This window comes from Haematobia irritans, chromosome 2 (assembly GCF_050003625.1).
Source record: "Haematobia irritans isolate KBUSLIRL chromosome 2, ASM5000362v1, whole genome shotgun sequence".
Lineage (NCBI taxonomy): Eukaryota > Metazoa > Arthropoda > Insecta > Diptera > Muscidae > Haematobia > Haematobia irritans.
The window spans coordinates 142,157,640-142,179,401 of NC_134398.1; the positions used below are offsets into that span (position 1 = coordinate 142,157,640).

A 21,762-nucleotide genomic window follows, 5' to 3' on the forward strand; every position below is an offset into this window, starting at 1 on the left:
ATCAATTAAATTTTTAATTGAATCAATTAAAAAATTAATTGAATTTTGCTGAAAAAATCAATTAATTTTTTAACCAAGAATTGTTTCTATGCCCAATTAAAACTGTGATTGATACTATCATTTTCGTGATTGGAGACATTTCAATTAAAAAATTAATTGGATCAATTAATTTGGTGATTGAATCAGAGAAAAAATTTTTTGTGTGTAGTTAATGAACTATTTCTTTGATGAACATTTTTTCCTTTAGTTTCGAAGGCTCCATTTTCTGGGTGTAGATATAATTATATTTATCCCTATATATAGTAGGACCTGATGTTACGTCTCGTCTCGTATGAAATTATATATAATTCTGTCTCATTATATCTGGGTAAACCTGCTTAGATCTTCAGGGGGCCAATTTTGTGATCTAATCATATTTAATTAGATCCTCCAATTTTTACACGGGATGTTTTACTCATAGATTAGTTTAGTTAAGTTAACTATTAGTTTTGAGATGGATGGGTGCAAATGATCTTTTCTATTCGACATTTAATATATTTTGTAAATTGATTTATAAATTTGACAATATCTTTAGCTATATCTAATTCTATCTGTATCATTTATCTGCCTCGATTTTGAGATCTAATTAGATTCATTTCAATATAAATTATTCAAGTTATATTTTGGATATTATCTATCTGTTTTCGGCAATCATGTTTAGATTTAGCAAGAAATCAATATGTTTGCCATAAAAAGGTTTGGTGTAATCATATACCCTCTTTTGTGTGTGTGTAGCCATCGTAGAATACTTGTAATAATCATTAAATGATTACAGCGACCACCTTCAAACTTGTTTTTCTTCTATGTGCACTACTATTCTCCCCCTAAACTATCATGTGACTATGAATTGCATAGAGATATTTTAGTTGAAAAAAACTATTTGCATGTTTTAAGAGACTTTTTACTTTTTCCTTAGACAATTTTTACTTTTTCCCTAGAAAACTAAAAAAAAAAATCAAATCCATCCTATGTCTTCGCCAATATACAAAACCCTTAATCTCAGACTCATTTGTGTCAGCGTTAAATATTGCTTTTTCTAACGTACATAATACGTCCTAATTCCATTCCATACATGTACATCTTTGCTTAATTTTCTTTTTGCAGCAATTGTTTCTTTTGGTGTAGCTTTAGCACCCTGGTTAGGGGCTCTTCATGCTGCCCTTATTCTTCATTCTACTCTATTGATGAATATATTTCGCCTACCATTGCAATTTTTTGATACAAATCCAATTGGTCGGATATTATCAAGATTTTCCAAAGATCTTGAGGCATTAGATACGGTTTTGCCTAGACTATTTGATGATGGTCTTTGGTGTGGTTTTGAGGTAAACTTGTTTGTTTTCTAATTTTATTTTATTTATCTTGCGTAGATTTTCTTTATATATTAAGCCATAATATACGGGGAGTGTCAAAATAAACGGTAACAAAGTGTTTGTTTTAGAAAAGTATTTTGAGGGGTTACGCTTTTTTTTGCTTTAATTAGAGATTTGAATACTCGTTTTGCTATACACAATAATGTTCATTAAGATCGTAAATATAATTGCTGATATATTATGAGGTAATTTGAAATAAATACTTATGCACAGTTTATTTTGACGCTCACTGTATATATAGGAAGAGAAGCTTATGTGTCAAAATTTTCGTGACACGCGTGAATCACATGAGTAGTGAGTGATATCCACAACACAAACATGTGTCGTGCGTGAGCGTCAATGGAAATAAAATATTGTGCGTGAAAATTTCTTCAAAATTACGCTCATGAAAAAATCCCGTTCACGATAAACTTCACGTTCTCCATACAATTCACGCTCACGATAAAAATCACGTTCACTATAAATTTCACAATCACGGTGAAACATAGGCACACGAAAAAGTCACAATCACGAAAAAATTCACATACAAGTTTAAATTCATGGTCACCGATTTCATTCACGATGTTCCTTCACGGTTTTGGGCACGGTCGAAATTTCAATAGCGCCCATTGTTTGATGGTTTGCTGGTAAACTAAATTTTAATTTTGCTAATGATTCCGCCGTGAGTTATAAAATTTTCTTTACTCATGAGTAATTACAGCAAGTCATGAATTTTTTCGTGAATTATGAGCGGTGTTACCGTTATGCCACTTTATGCCAAATTTACCACTTTTATGTCACTAAATGCGATACTTTTTATTATTTTGGATCACTTGTCATACTATGTCACTTTTCAATTACATTCATTTTTACTGTAATATAGAGTTAAGATTTTAGATATGAATGGATTTTTAATAAATAATCGAAATTACGAGACAAATATCATAGGATGGGGGGTATATTAACTTTGTCATTCCGTTTGTAACACATCGAAATATTGCTCAAAGACCCCATAAAGTATATATATTCTGGGTCGTGGTGAAATTCTGAGTCGATCTGAGCATATCCGTCCGTTCGTCCGTCTGTTGAAATCACGCTAACTTCCGAACGAAAAAAGCTATCGACTTGAAACTTGGCACAAGTAGTTATTGATGTAGGTCGAATGGTATTGCAAATGGGCCATATCGGTCCACTTTTACGTATAGCCCCCATATAAACGGATCCCCAAATTTGGCTTGCGAACCCTCTAAGAGTAGCAAATTTCATCCGATCCGGCTGAAATTTGTTACATGGTGTTAGTATATGGTCTCTAACAACCATGCAAAAATTGGTCCACATCGGTCTATAAGTATATATAGCCCCCATATACACGGACCCCCAAATTTGGCTTGCGATTGCTCTAAGAGAAGCAAATTTCATCCGATCCGGCTGAAATTTGGTATATGGTGTTAGTATATGGTCTCTAACAACCATGCAAAAATTGGTCCACATCGGTCCATAATTATATATATAGCCGCCATATAAACCGATCACCAGATTTGACCTCCGGAGGCTCTTGGAAGACCAAAATTCATCTGATTCAGTTCAAATTTTGTACGTGGTGTTAATATGGCCTCAAACAGCCATGCAAAAATTGGTCGAAATCGGTCCATAATTATATATAGGCCTCATATAAACCGATCCCCAGATTTGACCTCCGGAGCCCCTTGGAAGAGCAAAATTCATCCGATTCGGTAGAAATTTGGTACGTGATGATAGTATATTGTATCCAACAACCATGCAGGAATTGATTCATATCAGTCCATAATTATATATAGCCCCCATATAAACCGATCTCCAGATTTGACCTCCGGTGCCTTATGGAGAAGCAAAATTCATCCGATCTGTTTGAAATTTGGTACGTGGTGGGAGTATATGATATTTAACAACCATGCTAAAAGTGGTCCATATCAGTCCATAATCATATATAGCCCCCATATAAACCGATCCCGAGATTTGATTTTGGAGCCTCTTGGAGGAGCAAATTTCATCCGAGTCAGTTGAAATTTGGTACATTGTGCTAGTATATGGCCGTTAACAACCATGCCTAACTAGGTTCATATCGGTCTATATTTATATATATCCCTCAGATAAATCGATCCCCAATCACACAAAAATTGGTTCATATCAAGTTCATAATTGTATATAGCCCCCATATAAGCGACCCCCATATTTCAATTCTGGCTCTCTACGTATCGTGCAAAAAGTCCATATCGATTCGTACACACAAAAAAATATTTTTCTGATTCAATCACGAAATTAATTGATCCAATTAATTTTTTAATTGAAATGTCTTCAATCACGAAAATGATAGTATCAATCACAGTTTTAATTGGGCATAGAAAAAATCCTTGATTAAAAAATTAATTGATGTCATTAGCAATTTTCAATTAATTTTTTAATTGATTCAATTAAAAATTTAATTGATGTTGAATACAAACCCCAATTAATTTTTTTATTTAAAAAGGTAACTATTTTCAACTACTTTCTGAATTGGCTTAGAGTTTTTATTTTGATTAAGAAATGTTCATCACTTTTTTTAACTGACTTAGTCTTCTGAATTTGATTAAAAAGTTAATTCTATCAATTAATTTTTTAATTGAAAAAACATTCAACTTCAATTAACTTTTTAATTGGAAATATTCTGGTGATATTTTTTTCTGTGTAATTATTTCTAGGCTTACCTATACATAATTTTTTGTCTAATATATACCACCTATGGACTAACTCACAATTTAGAAAACGATGTTAAGAAGTTTTAAGATACCACAACCCAAGTAATTCGATTGTAGATGACATTCTTTCGTAGAAGTTTCTACGCAATCCATGGTGGAGGGTACATAAGATTCGGCCTGGCCGAACTTACGGCCGTATATACTTGTTTTACTATAATATTATCAGTGCATACTTTTACCTCCTAAAAGTATGCATGAAAAAAATTCTATACGAGTACACACAAAAAAAAATTCAGATTCAATCACGAAATTAATTTTTTAATTGAAATGTCTTCATTTTCAGATTGAATCACGTAAAGAATCATTGAATCACTCGTAAAGAAAATTCCAAATATTCAGAAGATTATCTCCACAAACAAAAATACTTTTGTCTTTAATCACGAAATTAATTGATCCAATTAATTTTTTCATTGAAATGTCTTCAATCACAAAAATTATAGTATCAATTAAAAAATTAATTGATAGTTAATTAAAAAAATTAATTGATACTATTAATTATTGTGATTGATTTTTGTTGCAATTAAATATTTTGTCGAATCAATTAAATTTTTTTAATTGAATATTTTTTAAGACTCAATTAAAACTTTAATTGGAAAAATTTTCGTGAAACTTCTTCTATGTAGTAGATAAACCGACATAGAAAAAAATTCACGAAAATTTATCCAATTACAGTCTTAAGTTTTAAAACATATTCAATTAAAAATTGAATTGATTCAACAAATTTGTTAATTGCAACAAAAATAGATTACAAAAATTAGTATAGTATCAATTAATTTTTTAATTATATCAATTAATTTTTTTATTGACTTTCAATTAAGTTTTTAATTGATAATATCATTTCTGTGATTGAAGACATTTCAATTAAAAATTAATTGGATCAATTAATTTCGTGATTAAAGACAAAAGTATTTTTTTGTAGAGTTAATCTTCTGAATATTTAGAATTTTCTTTACTAAATTTAAACTAAATTTTAATTTTGCTAATGGTTCCTCCATGAGTTATAAAATGTTTTTACTCATGAGTAATTGCAGCGATATTTTTTACTATTTTGGGTCACTTTTTTTGCCACTTTTCAATTACATTCACTTTTACTGTAAGATTTTAGATATGAATGGATTCTTAATAAATAATCGAGATTACGAGTCGAATATTATATTTGTGAGCAATTTTTCTTTTTTTTACTATAATATTATCAGTGCATACTTTTGCCGCCTAAAAGTATGCATGAAAAAATTTCTGTACACACAAAAAAATTTTCTGATTCAATCACGAAATCAATTGATCCAATAAATTTTTTAAAACTCAATTAATTAAACCAGCACAAAAAAAAATCACGAAAATTTTTCCAATTAAAGTCTTGATTGTGTTTTGAAAAATATTCAATTATAAATTTAATTGATTCAACAAATTTTTTAATTGAAACAAAAATCAATTACAAAAATTAATAGTATCAATTAATTTTGTAATTGGATCAATTAATTTTTTAATTGACTTTCAATAAAATTGTTAATTGATACTATCATTTCTTTGATTGAAGACATTTCAATTAAAAATTAATTTGATCAATTAATTTCGTGATTAAAGACAAAATTATTTTTTTTTGTGGATTTAATCTTCTAAATATTTAGAATTTTCTTTACGGGCGTGCCAACTTTCTCGTGTCACGAGAATTTTCTTGAACCATGAGAATCATCGTGTCCTGAGAAATTTCGTGAAACACGAAAATTGGCATGAATCGTGCGTGACCATGAGGCTTTAAACGTTGCTCGTGCGTTAGCGTGAGTTAGTATTAATATTCATTTCGTGAATGTGCTCCAGCGTGAATTGTTACCCACATATCCTGCGTAAATGTTCAGGAATAAAAATGTTTCTCTTGTGAGTGAAATTTCACTCACACTTTCGTAATTTTCGATTGTATTGAAAAGTTACATTATTTCTATTTTTGTTTTACCCAAGAGATATATCGTTTATGAGAAAGGAAGCATCAAATTTGTGTGTTTATCAGTAAAAGATCTCCATTGCTCAGTGAATAGGCTTACAAAACGGATTGCCCGATTTGTCCGTCTAATCAAAGTGTAAAAAATTTTTAAAATTTGAAATTTGCTTCTTGCTTAAAATTTCTACATTCATTGTATTATACCCTAAACCACATAGTCAGGTCAGGGTATAATAACTATGATCTGCCAAAAAATGTGCCTACCAGAAATATTGACTCATAATATATATACCCATCGACTTAGAATCACCTCCTGAGTCGATCTAGCGCTTGATATCCGTCCGTCCGTCCATCGCAGGTTTCCGGTGGCAATTATTAACCGAAGAAATCGGATCAAATTTAGACATAGCTGCCATATATTTGTATCGCCCTATTTCGACAAATGTGATCACGTTGGACTTTTTTACTAACCGATCATCGTCAAATTTGACACAAGGTAATCTTTTTCATCACTCTTCAAGTCTGCAAAATTTCATCGAAATCGGTTCAGATTTAGATATAGCTCTCATATATATGTAACGACCGATTTTCACAAATTTTGCCGTAACCCCCTTATTTATCAACCGATCTTACTCAAAATTGGCTTACTTTAATATTCTATAGTCCTTACTAGATGTGCCAAAAATCATGGAATTCGGTTCAGATTTAAATATAGTTTCCATATATATGTATCGCCCGATTTTCCAAAATGTGGTCATAGTGGCCTTATTTATTAGCCGATCTTATTGAAATTGAGCACAAGGTAACTTTCTGTGTTGGGTATCAACCAAACCTGCAAAATATCATCCAAGCTTTTAATATTAGTCATTTCTGTTCAGATTGTGGTAAAACTCCCATAAACATGTACCCCTTAATTTTCTTAAATATGGTTTATCTCACAACCCTATTTCTATGCACACAAAAATTTTTTTCTGGTTCAATCACGAAATTAATTGATCCAATTAATTTTTTAATTGAAATGTCTTCAATCACAGAAATGATAGTATCAATTAAAAAATTAATTGAAGGTCAATTAAAAAAAGTTAATATACCCCCCATCCTATGGTGGAGGGTATAATTAATTGATCCAATTAAAAAATTAATTGATACTAGTAATTTTTGTGATTGATTTTTGTTTCAATTAAAAAATTTGTTGATTCAATTAATTTTTTAATTGAATATTTTTTAAAACTCAATTAAAATTTTAATTGGAAAATTTTTTTCTGTGTGGTATTCTAAAAATGCTTATAATTACTAATTCAGTAGGTGTGGTTTAGAGTATGACATAGTCGGCCCCGTCCGACTTTCTACTTTACTCACTTGTTTTAGAAGATAAATTGATGAGAGCTCAATTAATCATGGGATGAGGCATTATAGCCAGAAAATAGATAAAAATTTGAGTTAATCTTATCAAATAGAAAATAACCGTTCAAGCTTGAGATCAAAATCGATACGATCTCATGCTTGAACAATTATTAAATTATCTAATTTAATGAATTATATTGTAAAAAAGTTTATATCACATGAACAAAATACTTATCTTCCAAACAAACAAAAAACTGAGTACTGTGTTAGCTTTTAACACCGTTCCATACACAGAAAAAAAGTGAAAGTATTTTCTGAGAAGAATGAACTACCTCGTGTGAAAATTGAACTAACTTGTGTTCTAATTTTTGAGACTACCACAATGCTTTAATAATTAAAGAGAATTTACAATAATTAAATAAAATTAAAGAGTCATTGGCGCCAATCATTACCATATTAACCACGCCGTAATTCATTTTTACTATTTTTGAGGAGTGTAAGAAAAGTTTCTTCTACTTTTGTTAGCATTGAATTCATTTGTTCAGTCATTGAAATTTATACCCACGTTTAGTTCATAAAATTTTTGAAACATACTTGAAATAAAAAAATGTTATTGCACTGAAAAAAATATTTACGTGATATTAAAGATTATGCAACCTAAATTGTAAGATACGCAATTTACAAAATATTAAAGTAAAATTTCTTTAAAATAATTACATTTTAATTAAAACAAAGTTTGGAATCTTTACTTCAAACATTTTTTTCATTAAATTTAGGACACAAATTTTGTAAATTTGCGTTCTTTCATTAAAGACGCATGCCTTTGAACCAAAGTTTGGCATCTTTACTTCAAAAAATTTTTTCATTAAATTTAGGACACAAATTTTGTAAATTTGCGTTCCTGCAAATGTAAAGTCGCATGTCTTTGAACCAAGGAAATTTTTCCTTAAAATAAAGTAACACATTTTTGATTTAAAGGAATCGTCCTTAAATTAACTGAAATATTGAATCTTTATATTTAAGATAAAAAAGCTTCAAATATAGGCTAAGACTTATTTTGAGAATTTAGCATCTTTGGTTTAAAGTTTTTTTTTTGGGGAATTAAGAAAACATTTTTACTTAGAGGTATCCGTTATAATTGGGATTTTTAAACTTGCATTTGTACGTGTACGTGAAAAGCTTTATTAATATACCGCGAAAATAAAATGAAAATTCGATAAACGAGATCTGAATCCTAATTTTAATTTTATTGATCCTAGATTTAAGGTCAGATATGTCGCTAAAATATGTCATTATTTTAAAGAAGCCGCATCTTTGGCTCGGAATCAATACCAAAATCCTTAAGAGAAGGTCAAAATCTTCTCGGAAAAACTTCTTAAAAAATTAACTAAAACAAAATACATAAATTGTTTGCCATAAACGTAAGTTAATTTTAGCATTAGTTTAACAACGGACTTTTTTCTGTGTACTAATTTTAAGAATCAAGAATCATAGTGAATCCCCGTAAAAGAGCAATTTGAAAATCTCGTCTATACTAAAGATTTCCTATACTGTTTTAAAAACTTTGAAGATTTTTTTCAACGATAAATTGTCTAATTGCACAACCTACTCTATGTTCACAATAATTCTGTTTCGTTTTATATGTTGTGTATTTTTCAATAAGTTGTACAATAAGTTATACAATTATATGTCGTACATCGAAACCCTATTCCCTTCAAGTTTCAACTACCTCGTAAAAAAACAATGATAAATTGTCTAATTGCACAAGCTATTCTGTATTCCCTATAATTTTGTTTCGTTTTATTTACAAAACTAGTGTGTTATATTTATGAATATTGTCATAGGAATAATTAAGTGCAACATTATGTGTATGCAATATTTTACTACAAACGAATGCTGGTTCATAATATTTGTGAAGAAATTTTATGAACATTAATATTAAATTTAATTAATTGAAGTTGAAGATAGTAAATACGAGTATACGAGAAATTTTGATTTTATTCGATCTTTCTTTTTTATTAAATAGAAAATAATTATTCAAGCTTGAGATCGTTTTTTTATACCCTCCACCATAGGATGGGGGGTATATTAACTTTGTCATTCCGTTTGTAACACATCGAAATATTGCTCTAAGACCCCATAAAATATATATATATATATTCTGGGTCGTGGTGAAATTCTGAGTCGATCTGAGCATGTCCGTCCGTCCGTCTGTTGAAATCACGCTAACTTCCGAACGAAACAAGCTATCGACTTGAAACTTGGCACAAGTAGTTGTTATTGATGTAGGTCGGACGGTATTGCAAATGGGCCATATCGGTCCACTTTTACGTATAGCCCCCATATAAACGGAGCCCCAAATTTGGCTTGCGAGGCCTCTAAGAGAAGCAAATTTCATCCGATTCGGCTGAAATTTGGTACATGGTGTTAGTATATGTTCTCTAACAACCATACAAAAATTGGTCCACATCGGTCCATAATTATATATAGCCCCCATATAAACCGATCCCCAGATTTGGCTTGCGAGGCCTCTAAGAGAAGCAAATTTCATCCGATCCGGCTGAAATTTGGTACATGTTGTTAGTATATGGTCTTTAACAACCATACAAAAATTGGTCCACATCGGTCCATAATTATATATAGCCCCATATAAACCGATCGCCAGATTTGGCTTGCGAGGCCTCTAAGAGAAGCAAATTTCATCCGATCCGGCTGAAATTTGGTACATGTTGTTAGTATATGGTCTTTAACAACCATACAAAAATTGGTCCACATCGGTCCATAATTATATATAGCCCCATATAAACCGATCGCCAGATTTGACCTCCGGAGCCTCTTGGAAGACCAAAATTCAACTGATTCAGTTGAAATTTGGTACGTGGTGTTAATATATGGCCTCAAACTCCCATGCATAAATTGGTCTAAATCGGTCCATAATCATATATAGGCCCCATATAAACCGATCCCCAGATTTGACCTCCAGAGCCCCTTGGAAGAGCAAAATTCTTCCCATTCGGTTGAAATTTAGTACGTGATGTTAGTATATGGTATCCAACAACCATGCAGGAATTGGTTCCTATCAGCCCATAATTATATATAGCTCACATATAAACCGATCCCCAGATTTGACCTCCGGTGCTTTTTGGAGAAGCAAAATTCATCCGATCTGCTTGAAATTTGGTACGTGGTGATCGTTTATGATATTTAACAACCATGCCAAAAGTGGTACATATCAGTCCATAATCATATATAGCCCCATATAAACCGATCTCGAGATTTGGTTTTGGAACCTCTTGGAGGAGCAAATTTCATCCGAGTGAGTTGAAATTTGGTACATTGTGCTAGTATATGGTCATTAACAACCAGTTTTAAGATACCACAACCCAAGTACTTCGATTGTGGATGACATTCTTTCGTAGAAGTTTCTACGCAATCCATGGTGGAGGGTACATAAGATTCGGCCTGGCCGAACTTACGGCCGTATATACTTGTTTTTATATACATTTGTTAAAATCTTTAATTATTTAGAAAAAAAAATTGTAAAATAAACAATAGTCTTTATTAGCATAAGCCACTACACAGAAAAAAAATTCACGAAAATTTTTCTAATTAAAATCTTAATTGAGTTTTAAGAAATATTCAATTAAAAATTTAATTGATTCAACAAATTCTTTAATTGAAACAAAAATCAATCACACAAAATAATAGTATCAATTAATTTTTTAATTGGATCAATTAATTTTTTATTGACTGTCAATTAATTTTTTAATTTATATTATCATTTCTGTGATTGAAGACATTTCAATTAAATAATTAATTGGATCAATTAATTTCGTGATTGAATCAGAAAAAAAATTTTTGTGTGTAGAATTATTTATAATTTGATAAACAATTTTTTGATAAATAATTTATATGTCGTGATTAAAAATATCAATCAATTTTATTGTAGATCTATTCCTTATGAAGCAATTCAACGTAATTGCGAAATATTGAAGAAGAAAAGGAACTAATAATACATACAAAAAACAAAAACGATCTGAAGCTTGAATAATTATTTTCCATTTAGTAAATATACAAGTTTATTTTTTTCCAATAAAATAGAACATCACCTTTTCCCTCTATAATCAGTCAATAATCAAATTCTGAACTTGGTTGATTATATCTTTCCTATATTTGAGGGATATAAGACAATAGTTCCACGCTTCCTTATACAAAAACATCTTTATTCATTAAATATACCTATAGTATTATTTTATAACCCAGCACAGAACAAAATAATTTTCATTTTTAATCACGAAATTAATTGATCCAACTCATTTTTCTTCAATTACAAAACTAATAGTATCAATCGAATGACAACAACAATTAAAATATTAATTGATACTAAACATTTTTGTGATTGTTTAAAAAATATTTCGAATCAATTCAATTTTCGATTGAACATTTTTTAAATTCAATTAAAATATTAATTGGAAAAATATTTGTAATATTTTTTTCTGTGTCAATATTCGATTTTTTTGCCAAATTGCTACTATTTTCCCCCATTCTAAGTAACAACACACATTATCGTTATACATTTACACATTTTAAGCGATATATAGAAATTATCATTAATAATTAATACAAAATATCGAAGTAAGAAGAAAAACAAAAACATTTAATTCATATAAAAAATCTTGTAGTTTGGTATACAAAAACTAAGCACTCTTCCTTCATGTATTGCACCTACAACACATATACCTTTCAGATTACACTTACTTATGCATACCATACATACATTCTTATACTTTGAAAGAAAAATCAAGTAATGATAAATTAATTATTGTATTAGTATTTTATATTTTATTACTATTATAATTATTATTATTGTTATTATTAGTATTTTCTAAAATATTATCCTCAATAACATATATTTTGTTTTTCTTTTTTTTTTCAAAATCAAAAATTGTTTCTAAAATCTAACAGGTATTGGCTACCATTGTGGTAATTAGTATGTCAACACCGATTTTCCTGGCTGTTATTATACCCATAGCCATATTATACTACTTCGCACAACGATTTTATGTGGCCACATCCCGTCAACTTATGCGTTTGGAATCGGTATCGAGGTCACCAATTTATTCACATTTCGGAGAGACGGTTACAGGTGTATCTACCATAAGAGCCTATTCGGTACAAGATAGGTAAGAATATTAAAGAATTAAAAAAAAAACACAAATATTTCTCAAAAATTATAAACACAAATTTTATTTGATTTTGAAAAAACATGCCATCAGTAAAAAATCAACAAAAATTCGTTTACCAATCAGGTGAATTCAGCAATGTCTCTAAAAATAGATTTCAATTTGTTGTTGCATTAATTTAGTAACAAATCGAAATAGAAAAATAAGATTAAGGGATTGTAGCTATGTGAGAAGATGATGCATAGTGGTGGTGAATAAATAGTTCAATTTGGAATAAATAATTCTCATGTGTAATGTTCATATGAAATTAACATATAAGACTCAAATTGAATCATCTCACTCGGCCAGATCTTACTACACACAAAATTTTTTTCTTATTCAATCATGAAATTATTGATCCATTTCGTTTTTAAATAGAAATTTCTTTAATCACGAAAATGATATCAATCACAGTTTTAATTGATCAAAAAATTAATTGATTTCATTAGCAAATTTTAATTAATTTTTTAATTGGTTCAATTAAATATGTAATTGTTCATTGTAGAATTTACTTTTTTATTAAAAAACGTAACTATTTTCAATTACTTTCTTAGCTCACTTAGTGTTTTTAGTTTGATTAAAAATTTATTGTTTTATTTAAAAAATTTATTTAAAACAATAAATTTTTAATCGAAAATTAAAAAAAAAATTGACCATCACTTCTTTTTAACTGACTTAGTCTTCTGAGTTTGATTAAAAAGTTAATTGTATCAATTAATTTTTTAATTAAAAATTTACAAAATGCTCAATCATTGACTTAATTAAGTTAACGTTTCTATCTTGATTAAAAATTAATTTTATTAATTAATTTATTAATTGAAAAAATTTCAACTTCAATCAACTTTTTAATTGGAAATATTTTGGTAATATTTTTTCTGTGTAGAGACTATGGAAATGTGTATTAGCCAACACTGAAACATATGTTTAGTCAGGCTTATGAGATTGGTATCTGGCATTTTCTTTTCAATAGCTTAATAATACCAATTTCTTAATCTTCAATAAGCTTATACTAGAATTCTGAATTGTAGAAAATAATTGATATGGTCGAAAAATCAGCCTGCATTCACAGAAAAAAAAAATTCTCGAAAAATTTTCCAATTAAAATCTTAATTGAGTTTTAAAAAATATTCAATTAAAAATTTAATTGAATCAACAAATTTTTTAATTGAAATTAAAATCAATCACCCAAATTAATAGTATCAATTAATTTTTTAATTGGATCAATTAATTTTTTAATTGGGTGTCAATTAATTTTTTAATTGGTACTATAATTTCTGTGATTGAAGACATTTCAATTAAAAAATTAATGGGATCAATGAATTTCGTGATTGAATCAGAAAAATAGTGTTTTGTGTCTTAATATGAGACTGACATAAAAAAAATTATAGAGTCAATTTAACTTTATTTTATGGAATATTGTTAATTTTCGTTAAATTTTGCCAAACGTTAGAAAATTTAAATTCAAAATTCGTACAATATTATTTCATATTTTTCGAATGTGGTTAAACACATATACCATAATCTGCTGCTCCTATACGGCGGAGTTGTGTTCTCAATTCTAGGTGCCCGGTCATTATTACCACAGTCATCCTGACTGTCGTCCTACTCTCCTTGATTAGTTCTGCTGTCTTTTTCTTATCTGGGCCACTCCATAGTATTTTCGTCGGCCCTCTGTTATGGTCACATAATGCGATCACCAGCTTATGGGCATCTTGTAACCCTGCTACTGTTATGCTCACATAATGCGATCACCAGCTTATGGGAATCTTTTAACCCTGCTACTGTGTTAGAAAAAAATCACCGATTTTGTGTTGAGGTCATATTTTCACCCACACTTACTTTTATTAAATAAATTTAAATTTGTACCAATTTAAAAATTTATTTATGGTTTGTGATCATCACAATAGGTTTTTGTTACTGCAATTTGCTGTCGGTGAGATGGACATACCGTTTATTTTGCCACTTATGCACTTAGTGAAAGTTTTTCTTTGATGAACAAAATTTACACCTTTATCATGCTCGCTTTAAATACAAAGGGTCAAACCCCAAAGTGTTTTTTCAGCATTAGAATATCCCTTCTCAGCAGTGTTGCCAGATTGGGGGGTTTCCCCCCAAATTTAGGGGTTTTTCATGTTTTGAGGGATTTTTAGGGGTAACATCTGTTATGTGGATTGGTTTCGAATATAGAAACATTTTAGCCATAAAGTACACGTCACACCCTATCTTCCGATACCAAAATATCCTGGGCAAGATTGCACAGTGGGACATTTTTCCTTATATTAGTCCATCCAAGTTAGTACTGTTCCATTAAATTGGATAAAACACAACTTTCTGGATTGGTTTCGAATATAGCGACCCTATAGCCAGAAAGTACACGTTACGCCCTTTCTCCTGATACCAAAAAATCCTGGGGGTTTTTTCTTAAGATTTGGGGGGGAAGAATCATAAATTACCTGGCAACACTGCTTCTCAGTAATGTGGTTCATTGTCTTCAGCAGGAATGATGATGGACTTATATGTTTATAGATTTAAGCTAAGTGGGGCGCTATATAGTCTAGCTCCTTTTGAAATAATGGCGGAAATATCCTATCAGGTTCAGGCGACTTAAATGGTAAGAAGGTTTTTATTGACTATTGGACTATTTCATTTGTTACGATAATGTCCTGGATATCATCGTCTTCCGTTTGTAACAGTGTCCCCTCCCGGACTTATACACATGGGGGAAAATGAGTGTCTATAAATATTCTTGTCCTATTCTCTATTCCCCATATCGTATACCTAGGCTTCAGTCGGGGTATGGGGGTTTTAGAGAGGAATTTCTTCATTCTCGAAGTCTCGGTGAATCTGTGTACCTAGCCGCAGAAAAACTTCCAAGAATTGCGTTTCGTTGTTCTGGTAATTTATTGTATTCTGTGAGCCTGCTGTGATAAGCATTTCGGTATACCTCGTCCTTTTTAACGTGCCCTATTGTAAAGGCTTCTGACCTCTTTCCGAATCTCCCCTGTCACCCAGGGTTTTTCCTGGACAGATATCCTTTCACAGAATAGACAACTCTATTCGAAGGCCATTATGCACCGTTCAGACTATAAGTTTATCCGGACGGAATGTCTGAATTTGTAAAGAATCTTACAGTGTGGCCAAACACTAAGAATTGTGGGCGATAACTGAATAATCGATAAATGTGTTATCAATCACATTAACAAGCTGTAGTACCGATTATACCTTCGAACATAAATTATAGTGCGGCCAACATCTGGGATATGTTTCGAAATCATTGACATAGGCATTATCGTCCGGATAAACTTCCGTTTGTAACAGTGTCCCCTCCCGGACTTATACACATGGGGGAAAATGAGTGTCTATAAATATTCTTGTCCTATTCTCTATTCCCCATATCGTATACCTAGGCTTCAGTCGGGGTATGGGGGTTTTAGAGAGGAATTTCTTCATTCTCGAAGTCTCGGTGAATCTGTGTACCTAGCCGCAGAAAAACTTCCAAGAATTGCGTTTCGTTGTTCTGGTAATTTATTGTATTCTGTGAGCCTGCTGTGATAAGCATTTCGGTATACCTCGTCCTTTTTAACGTGCCCTATTGTAAAGGCTTCTGACCTCTTTCCGAATCTCCCCTGTCACCCAGGGTTTTTCCTGGACAGATATCCTTTCACAGAATAGACAACTCTATTCGAAGGCCATTATGCACCGTTCAGACTATAAGTTTATCCGGACGGAATGTCTGAATTTGTAAAGAATCTTACAGTGTGGCCAAACACTAAGAATTGTGGGCGATAACTGAATAATCGATAAATGTGTTATCAATCACATTAACAAGCTGTAGTACCGATTATACCTTCGAACATAAATTATAGTGCGGCCAACATCTGGGATATGTTTCGAAATCATTGACATAGGCATTATCGTCCGGATAAACTTATTGTCTGAACGGCGCATTAATAGTGCCACCATTAGCTTCTCAACTTTTTTTATCAATATGCTCTACCCCTGCGAAGTTTGGACTAATTTAGTCCAGGTGGAGTTTTGCCTTTGTTCCAAATTAACCACACTGAATGCGTAGAACAGAGAAATAAAATAAATAAAACACAGGGTTTTAGTTTTTCTTTTCAATAATACTTCAATAAAACATGATTTTATTGAATTTTTGGGAGACAATATTTACCTTTTACAAAAAAATCGTTGTTACAAGGACGTAATCCAATAACGAATAGTAAACAAAAGCTAGAATGCCGAAAGGCGGTAAACGACAACAACGCAACTCTTAGAAAATGTAACGAATTGTGCTGGAAGCACAGGGCTGCATTCAGAGCCTAGTGCACATTTTCTAACGAGACGGGAATAAACTTTGAATTAAGTCCCCTTAATACGAATAAACATAAAAAACATCATTTGAACTTAAACACACACCGTAGTCCCTTATAATCATTTTTGAGAAATTCACGAAAATTTGATCTACTTTAGTGAACATTGAAATTTATACCCACGTTCAGATCATACAATTTTTGAGACATTCTTAATACGAATAAACATAAAAACATCATTTGAACTTAAACACACACCGTAGTCCCTTATAATTATTTTTGAGAAGTTCACGAAAATTTTATCTACTTTAGTGAACATTGAAATTTATACCCACGTTCAGTTCATACAATTTTTGAGACATTCTTAAAATAAAATTTTATTAGGCTGGGGAAATGTTTTTAAAACTGTTTAAAAAATAACTAAAACAAAGTAAATGTTATGCAATAAACATAAATTAATTTTAGCATTAGGTTAACAACGGACATTTTGCTGTGTAATTGTTTGCTTCAAAATATAACACATAAAAAATGTTTTTTTTTTTTTAATATGAAAGAAATTTTCTTCAATTTGATCTTAACTTGATTCATATTGCAGTTATTAAAATATGTTAGTTGAAATTTTCTAAAATAGATCTACACTTTCTTTCCTGTGGGTTCACTTTTTTTGGGGAGTAGAATTGAAATATTATTGTTTTTTAAATTAATTTTTTTAAAATTTTAATTTTTTTAATAAATTCTTTAATTAAATAATTACTTTTTTGCGAGGGTCCCAAAAACCAGTTGTTATATTTAATAATTAGTTCATATAATTAATAAAATCCAAAATTAATTGATTCAATATAAACATTAATGTTTAAAATTGGAGAAATGAATTTATTTAATTCATTATGACCGATTAATAGTATACTAATATTGTAAACGTATTATTTAATGTATCTTCTATAAAGAAATGTGAAAATAAAGAAATATTGAATTGATTGATGCCCGATTAATATGATTAAGGAATGTTTGATTTGATTAAAATTCTTTAATTCCATATTTTGATTGAAAATATGTATGTACATTTACGTGACAAAAATATGTGTATTTTTAAATAATATTGATATATGGTGTAAATAATTAATTTAAAACTATTCTTCTTTTCCTAGATTCATCGATGAATCCGATAATAAAGTCGACAAGAATCAAGTCTGCAAATATCCTTCACTTATTGCTAATCGTTGGTTGGCTATACGTTTGGAAATGGTGGGAAATTTGATTATTCTCTTTGCCTCACTATTTGCTGTCCTTGGTGGTCAAACTAATCCCGGTTTGGTGGGTCTTTCCATCAGTTATGCCTTGCAAGTTACACAGACCTTGAATTGGTTGGTGCGTATGTCATCAGATATAGAAACCAATATTGTTGCTGTCGAACGTATTAAGGAATATGGAGAAACGAAACAAGAAGCTCCATGGGTTATTGAGAACAGTAAAGTTTCCAAGGAATGGCCCGAAAATGGTCAAGTGGTCTTTGATAATTTCAAAGTACGCTATCGTGAAGGTTTGGATTTGGTATTGCGTGGTATAAGTTTTAAAATTGCCGGTGGTGAAAAAGTTGGTATCGTTGGACGTACTGGTGCTGGCAAATCTAGTTTGACACTATCACTGTTCCGGTATGTATTTCTATTTAGTTAATAAAACAAAATATAGTTACCTAAATTATTGTTATTTATTTCTTTGACAGTATCATTGAAGCTTCTGGTGGCCGCATTCTCATTGATGGAATTGATATTTCCACCTTGGGTCTACATATGTTACGTTCCCGCCTTACCATTATACCTCAAGATCCTGTTCTTTTCTCTGGTTCGTTACGTATTAATTTGGATCCCTTCGAAGTTAAGAGTGATGATGAAATCTGGAAAGCTTTGGAATTGTCTCATTTGAAGGCATTCGTTAAATCACTGCCATCAGGTTTGAATCATGAGATAACAGAAGGTGGTGAAAATTTGTCTGTAGGTCAACGCCAGTTGGTGTGTTTGGCACGTGCCTTATTACGTAAAACTAAAGTTTTGGTTTTGGATGAAGCCACAGCTGCCGTAGATTTAGAAACTGATGATTTGATTCAGGTAAGAACTCTATAGTATAACTGAATTGAAATTTGTGTTTGTCTTTAATTCCTGTTAATTTCATGACAAATCAAGATCGAGACAATATCGAAACCAAAAATATGAATTTTACTACGTTTACACTTTTAAAATCGTCTGCCCATACAAAAGCAATATTTCAAATTTACGAAAGAGGAAATTTCGGGCATAGAGTACACGTAATTATTAGTGTATTTTCTTTTATTCTTTTTTCTTCGAATTTTCATAGTTTTAGGTTTTACAAGAGTAGAGATCTACCCAATTTTTTTGTACTTAATACCAAAAACATCTACCAAATTTTAAAGAAAATTGTACCAGAAATCTACCAAATTTAAAAAATCTTATTTTGAAGTTAGTTAACATGAATTTTTTTTTTTCTTCGAAATAAATGTTTCATTATTTTATTTTAGAAGTTTATTTATTATTTATTTTGATCTCTCCTACTAGCGACAATTTTTCGGGTGAACAAATATCGCTTGAATTATAGGCCGAATTTTAAGTGTTATAAGGATTTTAGCTTGCACTATCAAGGGAAAGTAACTATTTATAAAAAAGGAGAACTTACAAAGGATTTTGATAGTATGATCTAACACTAAAATTTTTAAAGAATTTATAAAAAATTTAGACAAAATTTTATTTCTATAGAAAATGTCGTCAAAATTTAACTTCTGTAGAAAATTTTGTCAAAATGTTTACTTAGGGCCTGATCGAAACCGGTGAGATATCAATTTACTATGGTAAAAACAAGTACGGAAAGTCTAAAGTCGGGCGGGGCCGACTATATTATACCCTGCACCACTTTGTAGATCTAAATTTTCGATACCATATCACATCCGTCAAATGTGTTGTGTGCTATATATAAAGGTTTGTCCCAAATACATACATTTAAATATCACTCGATTTGGACAGAATTTGATAGACTTCTACAAAATCTATAGACTCAAAATTTAAGTTGGCTAATGCACTAGGGTGGAACACAATTTTAGTAAAAAAAATATGGGAATCATTTAAATCTGAAGCAATTTTAAGGAAACTTCTCAAAAGTTTATTTACGATTTATCGCTCGATATATATGCATTAGAAGTTTAGGAAAATTAGAGTCATTTTTACAACTTTTCGACTAAGCAGTGGCGATTTAACAAGGAAAATGTTGGTATTTTGTCCATTTTTGTCGAAATCAGAAAAACATATATATGGGAGCTATATCTAAATCTGAACCGATGTCAACCAAATTTGGCACGCGTAGCTACAATGCTAATTCTACTCCCTGTGCAAAATTTCAACTAAATCGGAGATAAAAATTGGCCTCTGTGGTCATATGTGTGTAAATCGGGCGAAAGCTATATATGGGAGATATATCCAAATCTGAACCGATTTCAACCAAATTTGGCACGCATAGTTACAATGCTAATTCTACTCTCTATGCAAAATTTCAACTAAATCGGAGCAAAAAATTGGCCTCTGTGGGCAAATGAGTGTAAATCGGGCGAAAGCTATATATGGGAGCTATATCTAAATCTGAACCGATTTGGCTGATATTTTGCAAGTTTTTCGAGACTCATAAAAGATTCGGATGTACGGAATTTGAGGAAGATCGGTTGATATACACGCCAATTATGACCAGATCGGTGAAAAATATATATGGCAGCTATATCTAAATCTGAACCGATTCAAAATCAATAGGGATCGTCTTTGAGCCGAAACAGGACCCTATACCAAATTTTAGGACAATCGGACTAAAACTGCGAGCAGTACTTTGCACACAAAAATACACCAACAGACAGACAGACGGACATCGCTAAATCGACTCAGAATTTAATTCTAAGCCGATCCGTATACTAAAAGGTTGGTCTATGATTACTCCTTCTTGGCGTTACATACAAATACACAAACTTTTTATACCCTGTACCACAGTAGTGGTGAAGGGTATAAACAATTGCTAATTTGGTGTACTCATTTCTTTAACAAATAAAATTACTTTTTGTTCGTTTTGATATAATCAAAAAATGCCTAGCCTAGTGATGTCGTAAATATCAAGAATTTTCAACAAATGTCAAATTTCTTACTATCCCTCTGGGCTAGCAAAATTATACTCACCTCGATATACCTCCAATTTTTACCAATGCTAGTAAAAAGTTTTGGTTTCGAACAGGCCCTTATATAGAAAATTTTGTCTAAATTTTTACTTCTACAGAAAATTTTGCCAAAATTTTACTTCTACAGAAAATTTTGCCAACATTTTATTTCTATAGAAAAATTTGTCAAAATGTTATTTCTGTAGAAAATTTTCTCAACATTTTATTTCTATAAAAAAATTGTATCAACATTTTATCTCATTGTTGGAGAGGAATATTTTGCAAAATCTACCAAAACTTCCAGAACTCTACCAATATACCAAACAGTAAAAAAATCTACCATTTGTGGTAAAATTCTACCAAATGTGGCAACCGTGGTCCTACAGCCTAAAGGACGTTAATTCGTAATCACCCTCAAAATTGAAAATTCCATCCAAATCCCAAAAAAAAGGAAATTTTATATGAAAAACTTCTTTTGGCCATATCTCCTAAACTAAGCTTCCTAGAGCCTAAAGGACGTTAATTCGTGATCACCCACAAACAATTTAAAATTCCAAATTCCTAATCGAAAAAAATTCAAATTT

The 21,762-nt window shown here is 30.8% G+C and overlaps 1 protein-coding gene across 13 annotated transcripts in view; it reads left to right on the forward strand.

Annotated features, from left to right (window-relative positions):
* Positions 1 to 21,762, forward strand: part of MRP (Multidrug-Resistance like Protein 1) — a 130,386-nt gene that overhangs the window by 98,747 nt on the left and 9,877 nt on the right. For 11 of the 13 annotated variants that reach the window (XM_075296375.1, XM_075296380.1, XM_075296372.1 and 8 more), the window contains exons 12-14: positions 12,411 to 12,628; positions 18,129 to 18,632; positions 18,704 to 19,085. In XM_075296375.1, the coding sequence (XP_075152490.1) occupies positions 12,411 to 12,628; positions 18,129 to 18,632; positions 18,704 to 19,085 (1,104 nt within the window). Of the gene's footprint in view, positions 1 to 1,143; positions 1,365 to 12,410; positions 12,629 to 18,128; positions 18,633 to 18,703; positions 19,086 to 21,762 lie in introns of all 13 variants that reach the window. The other 2 variants (XM_075296382.1, XM_075296373.1) reach the window with 1 other exon arrangement.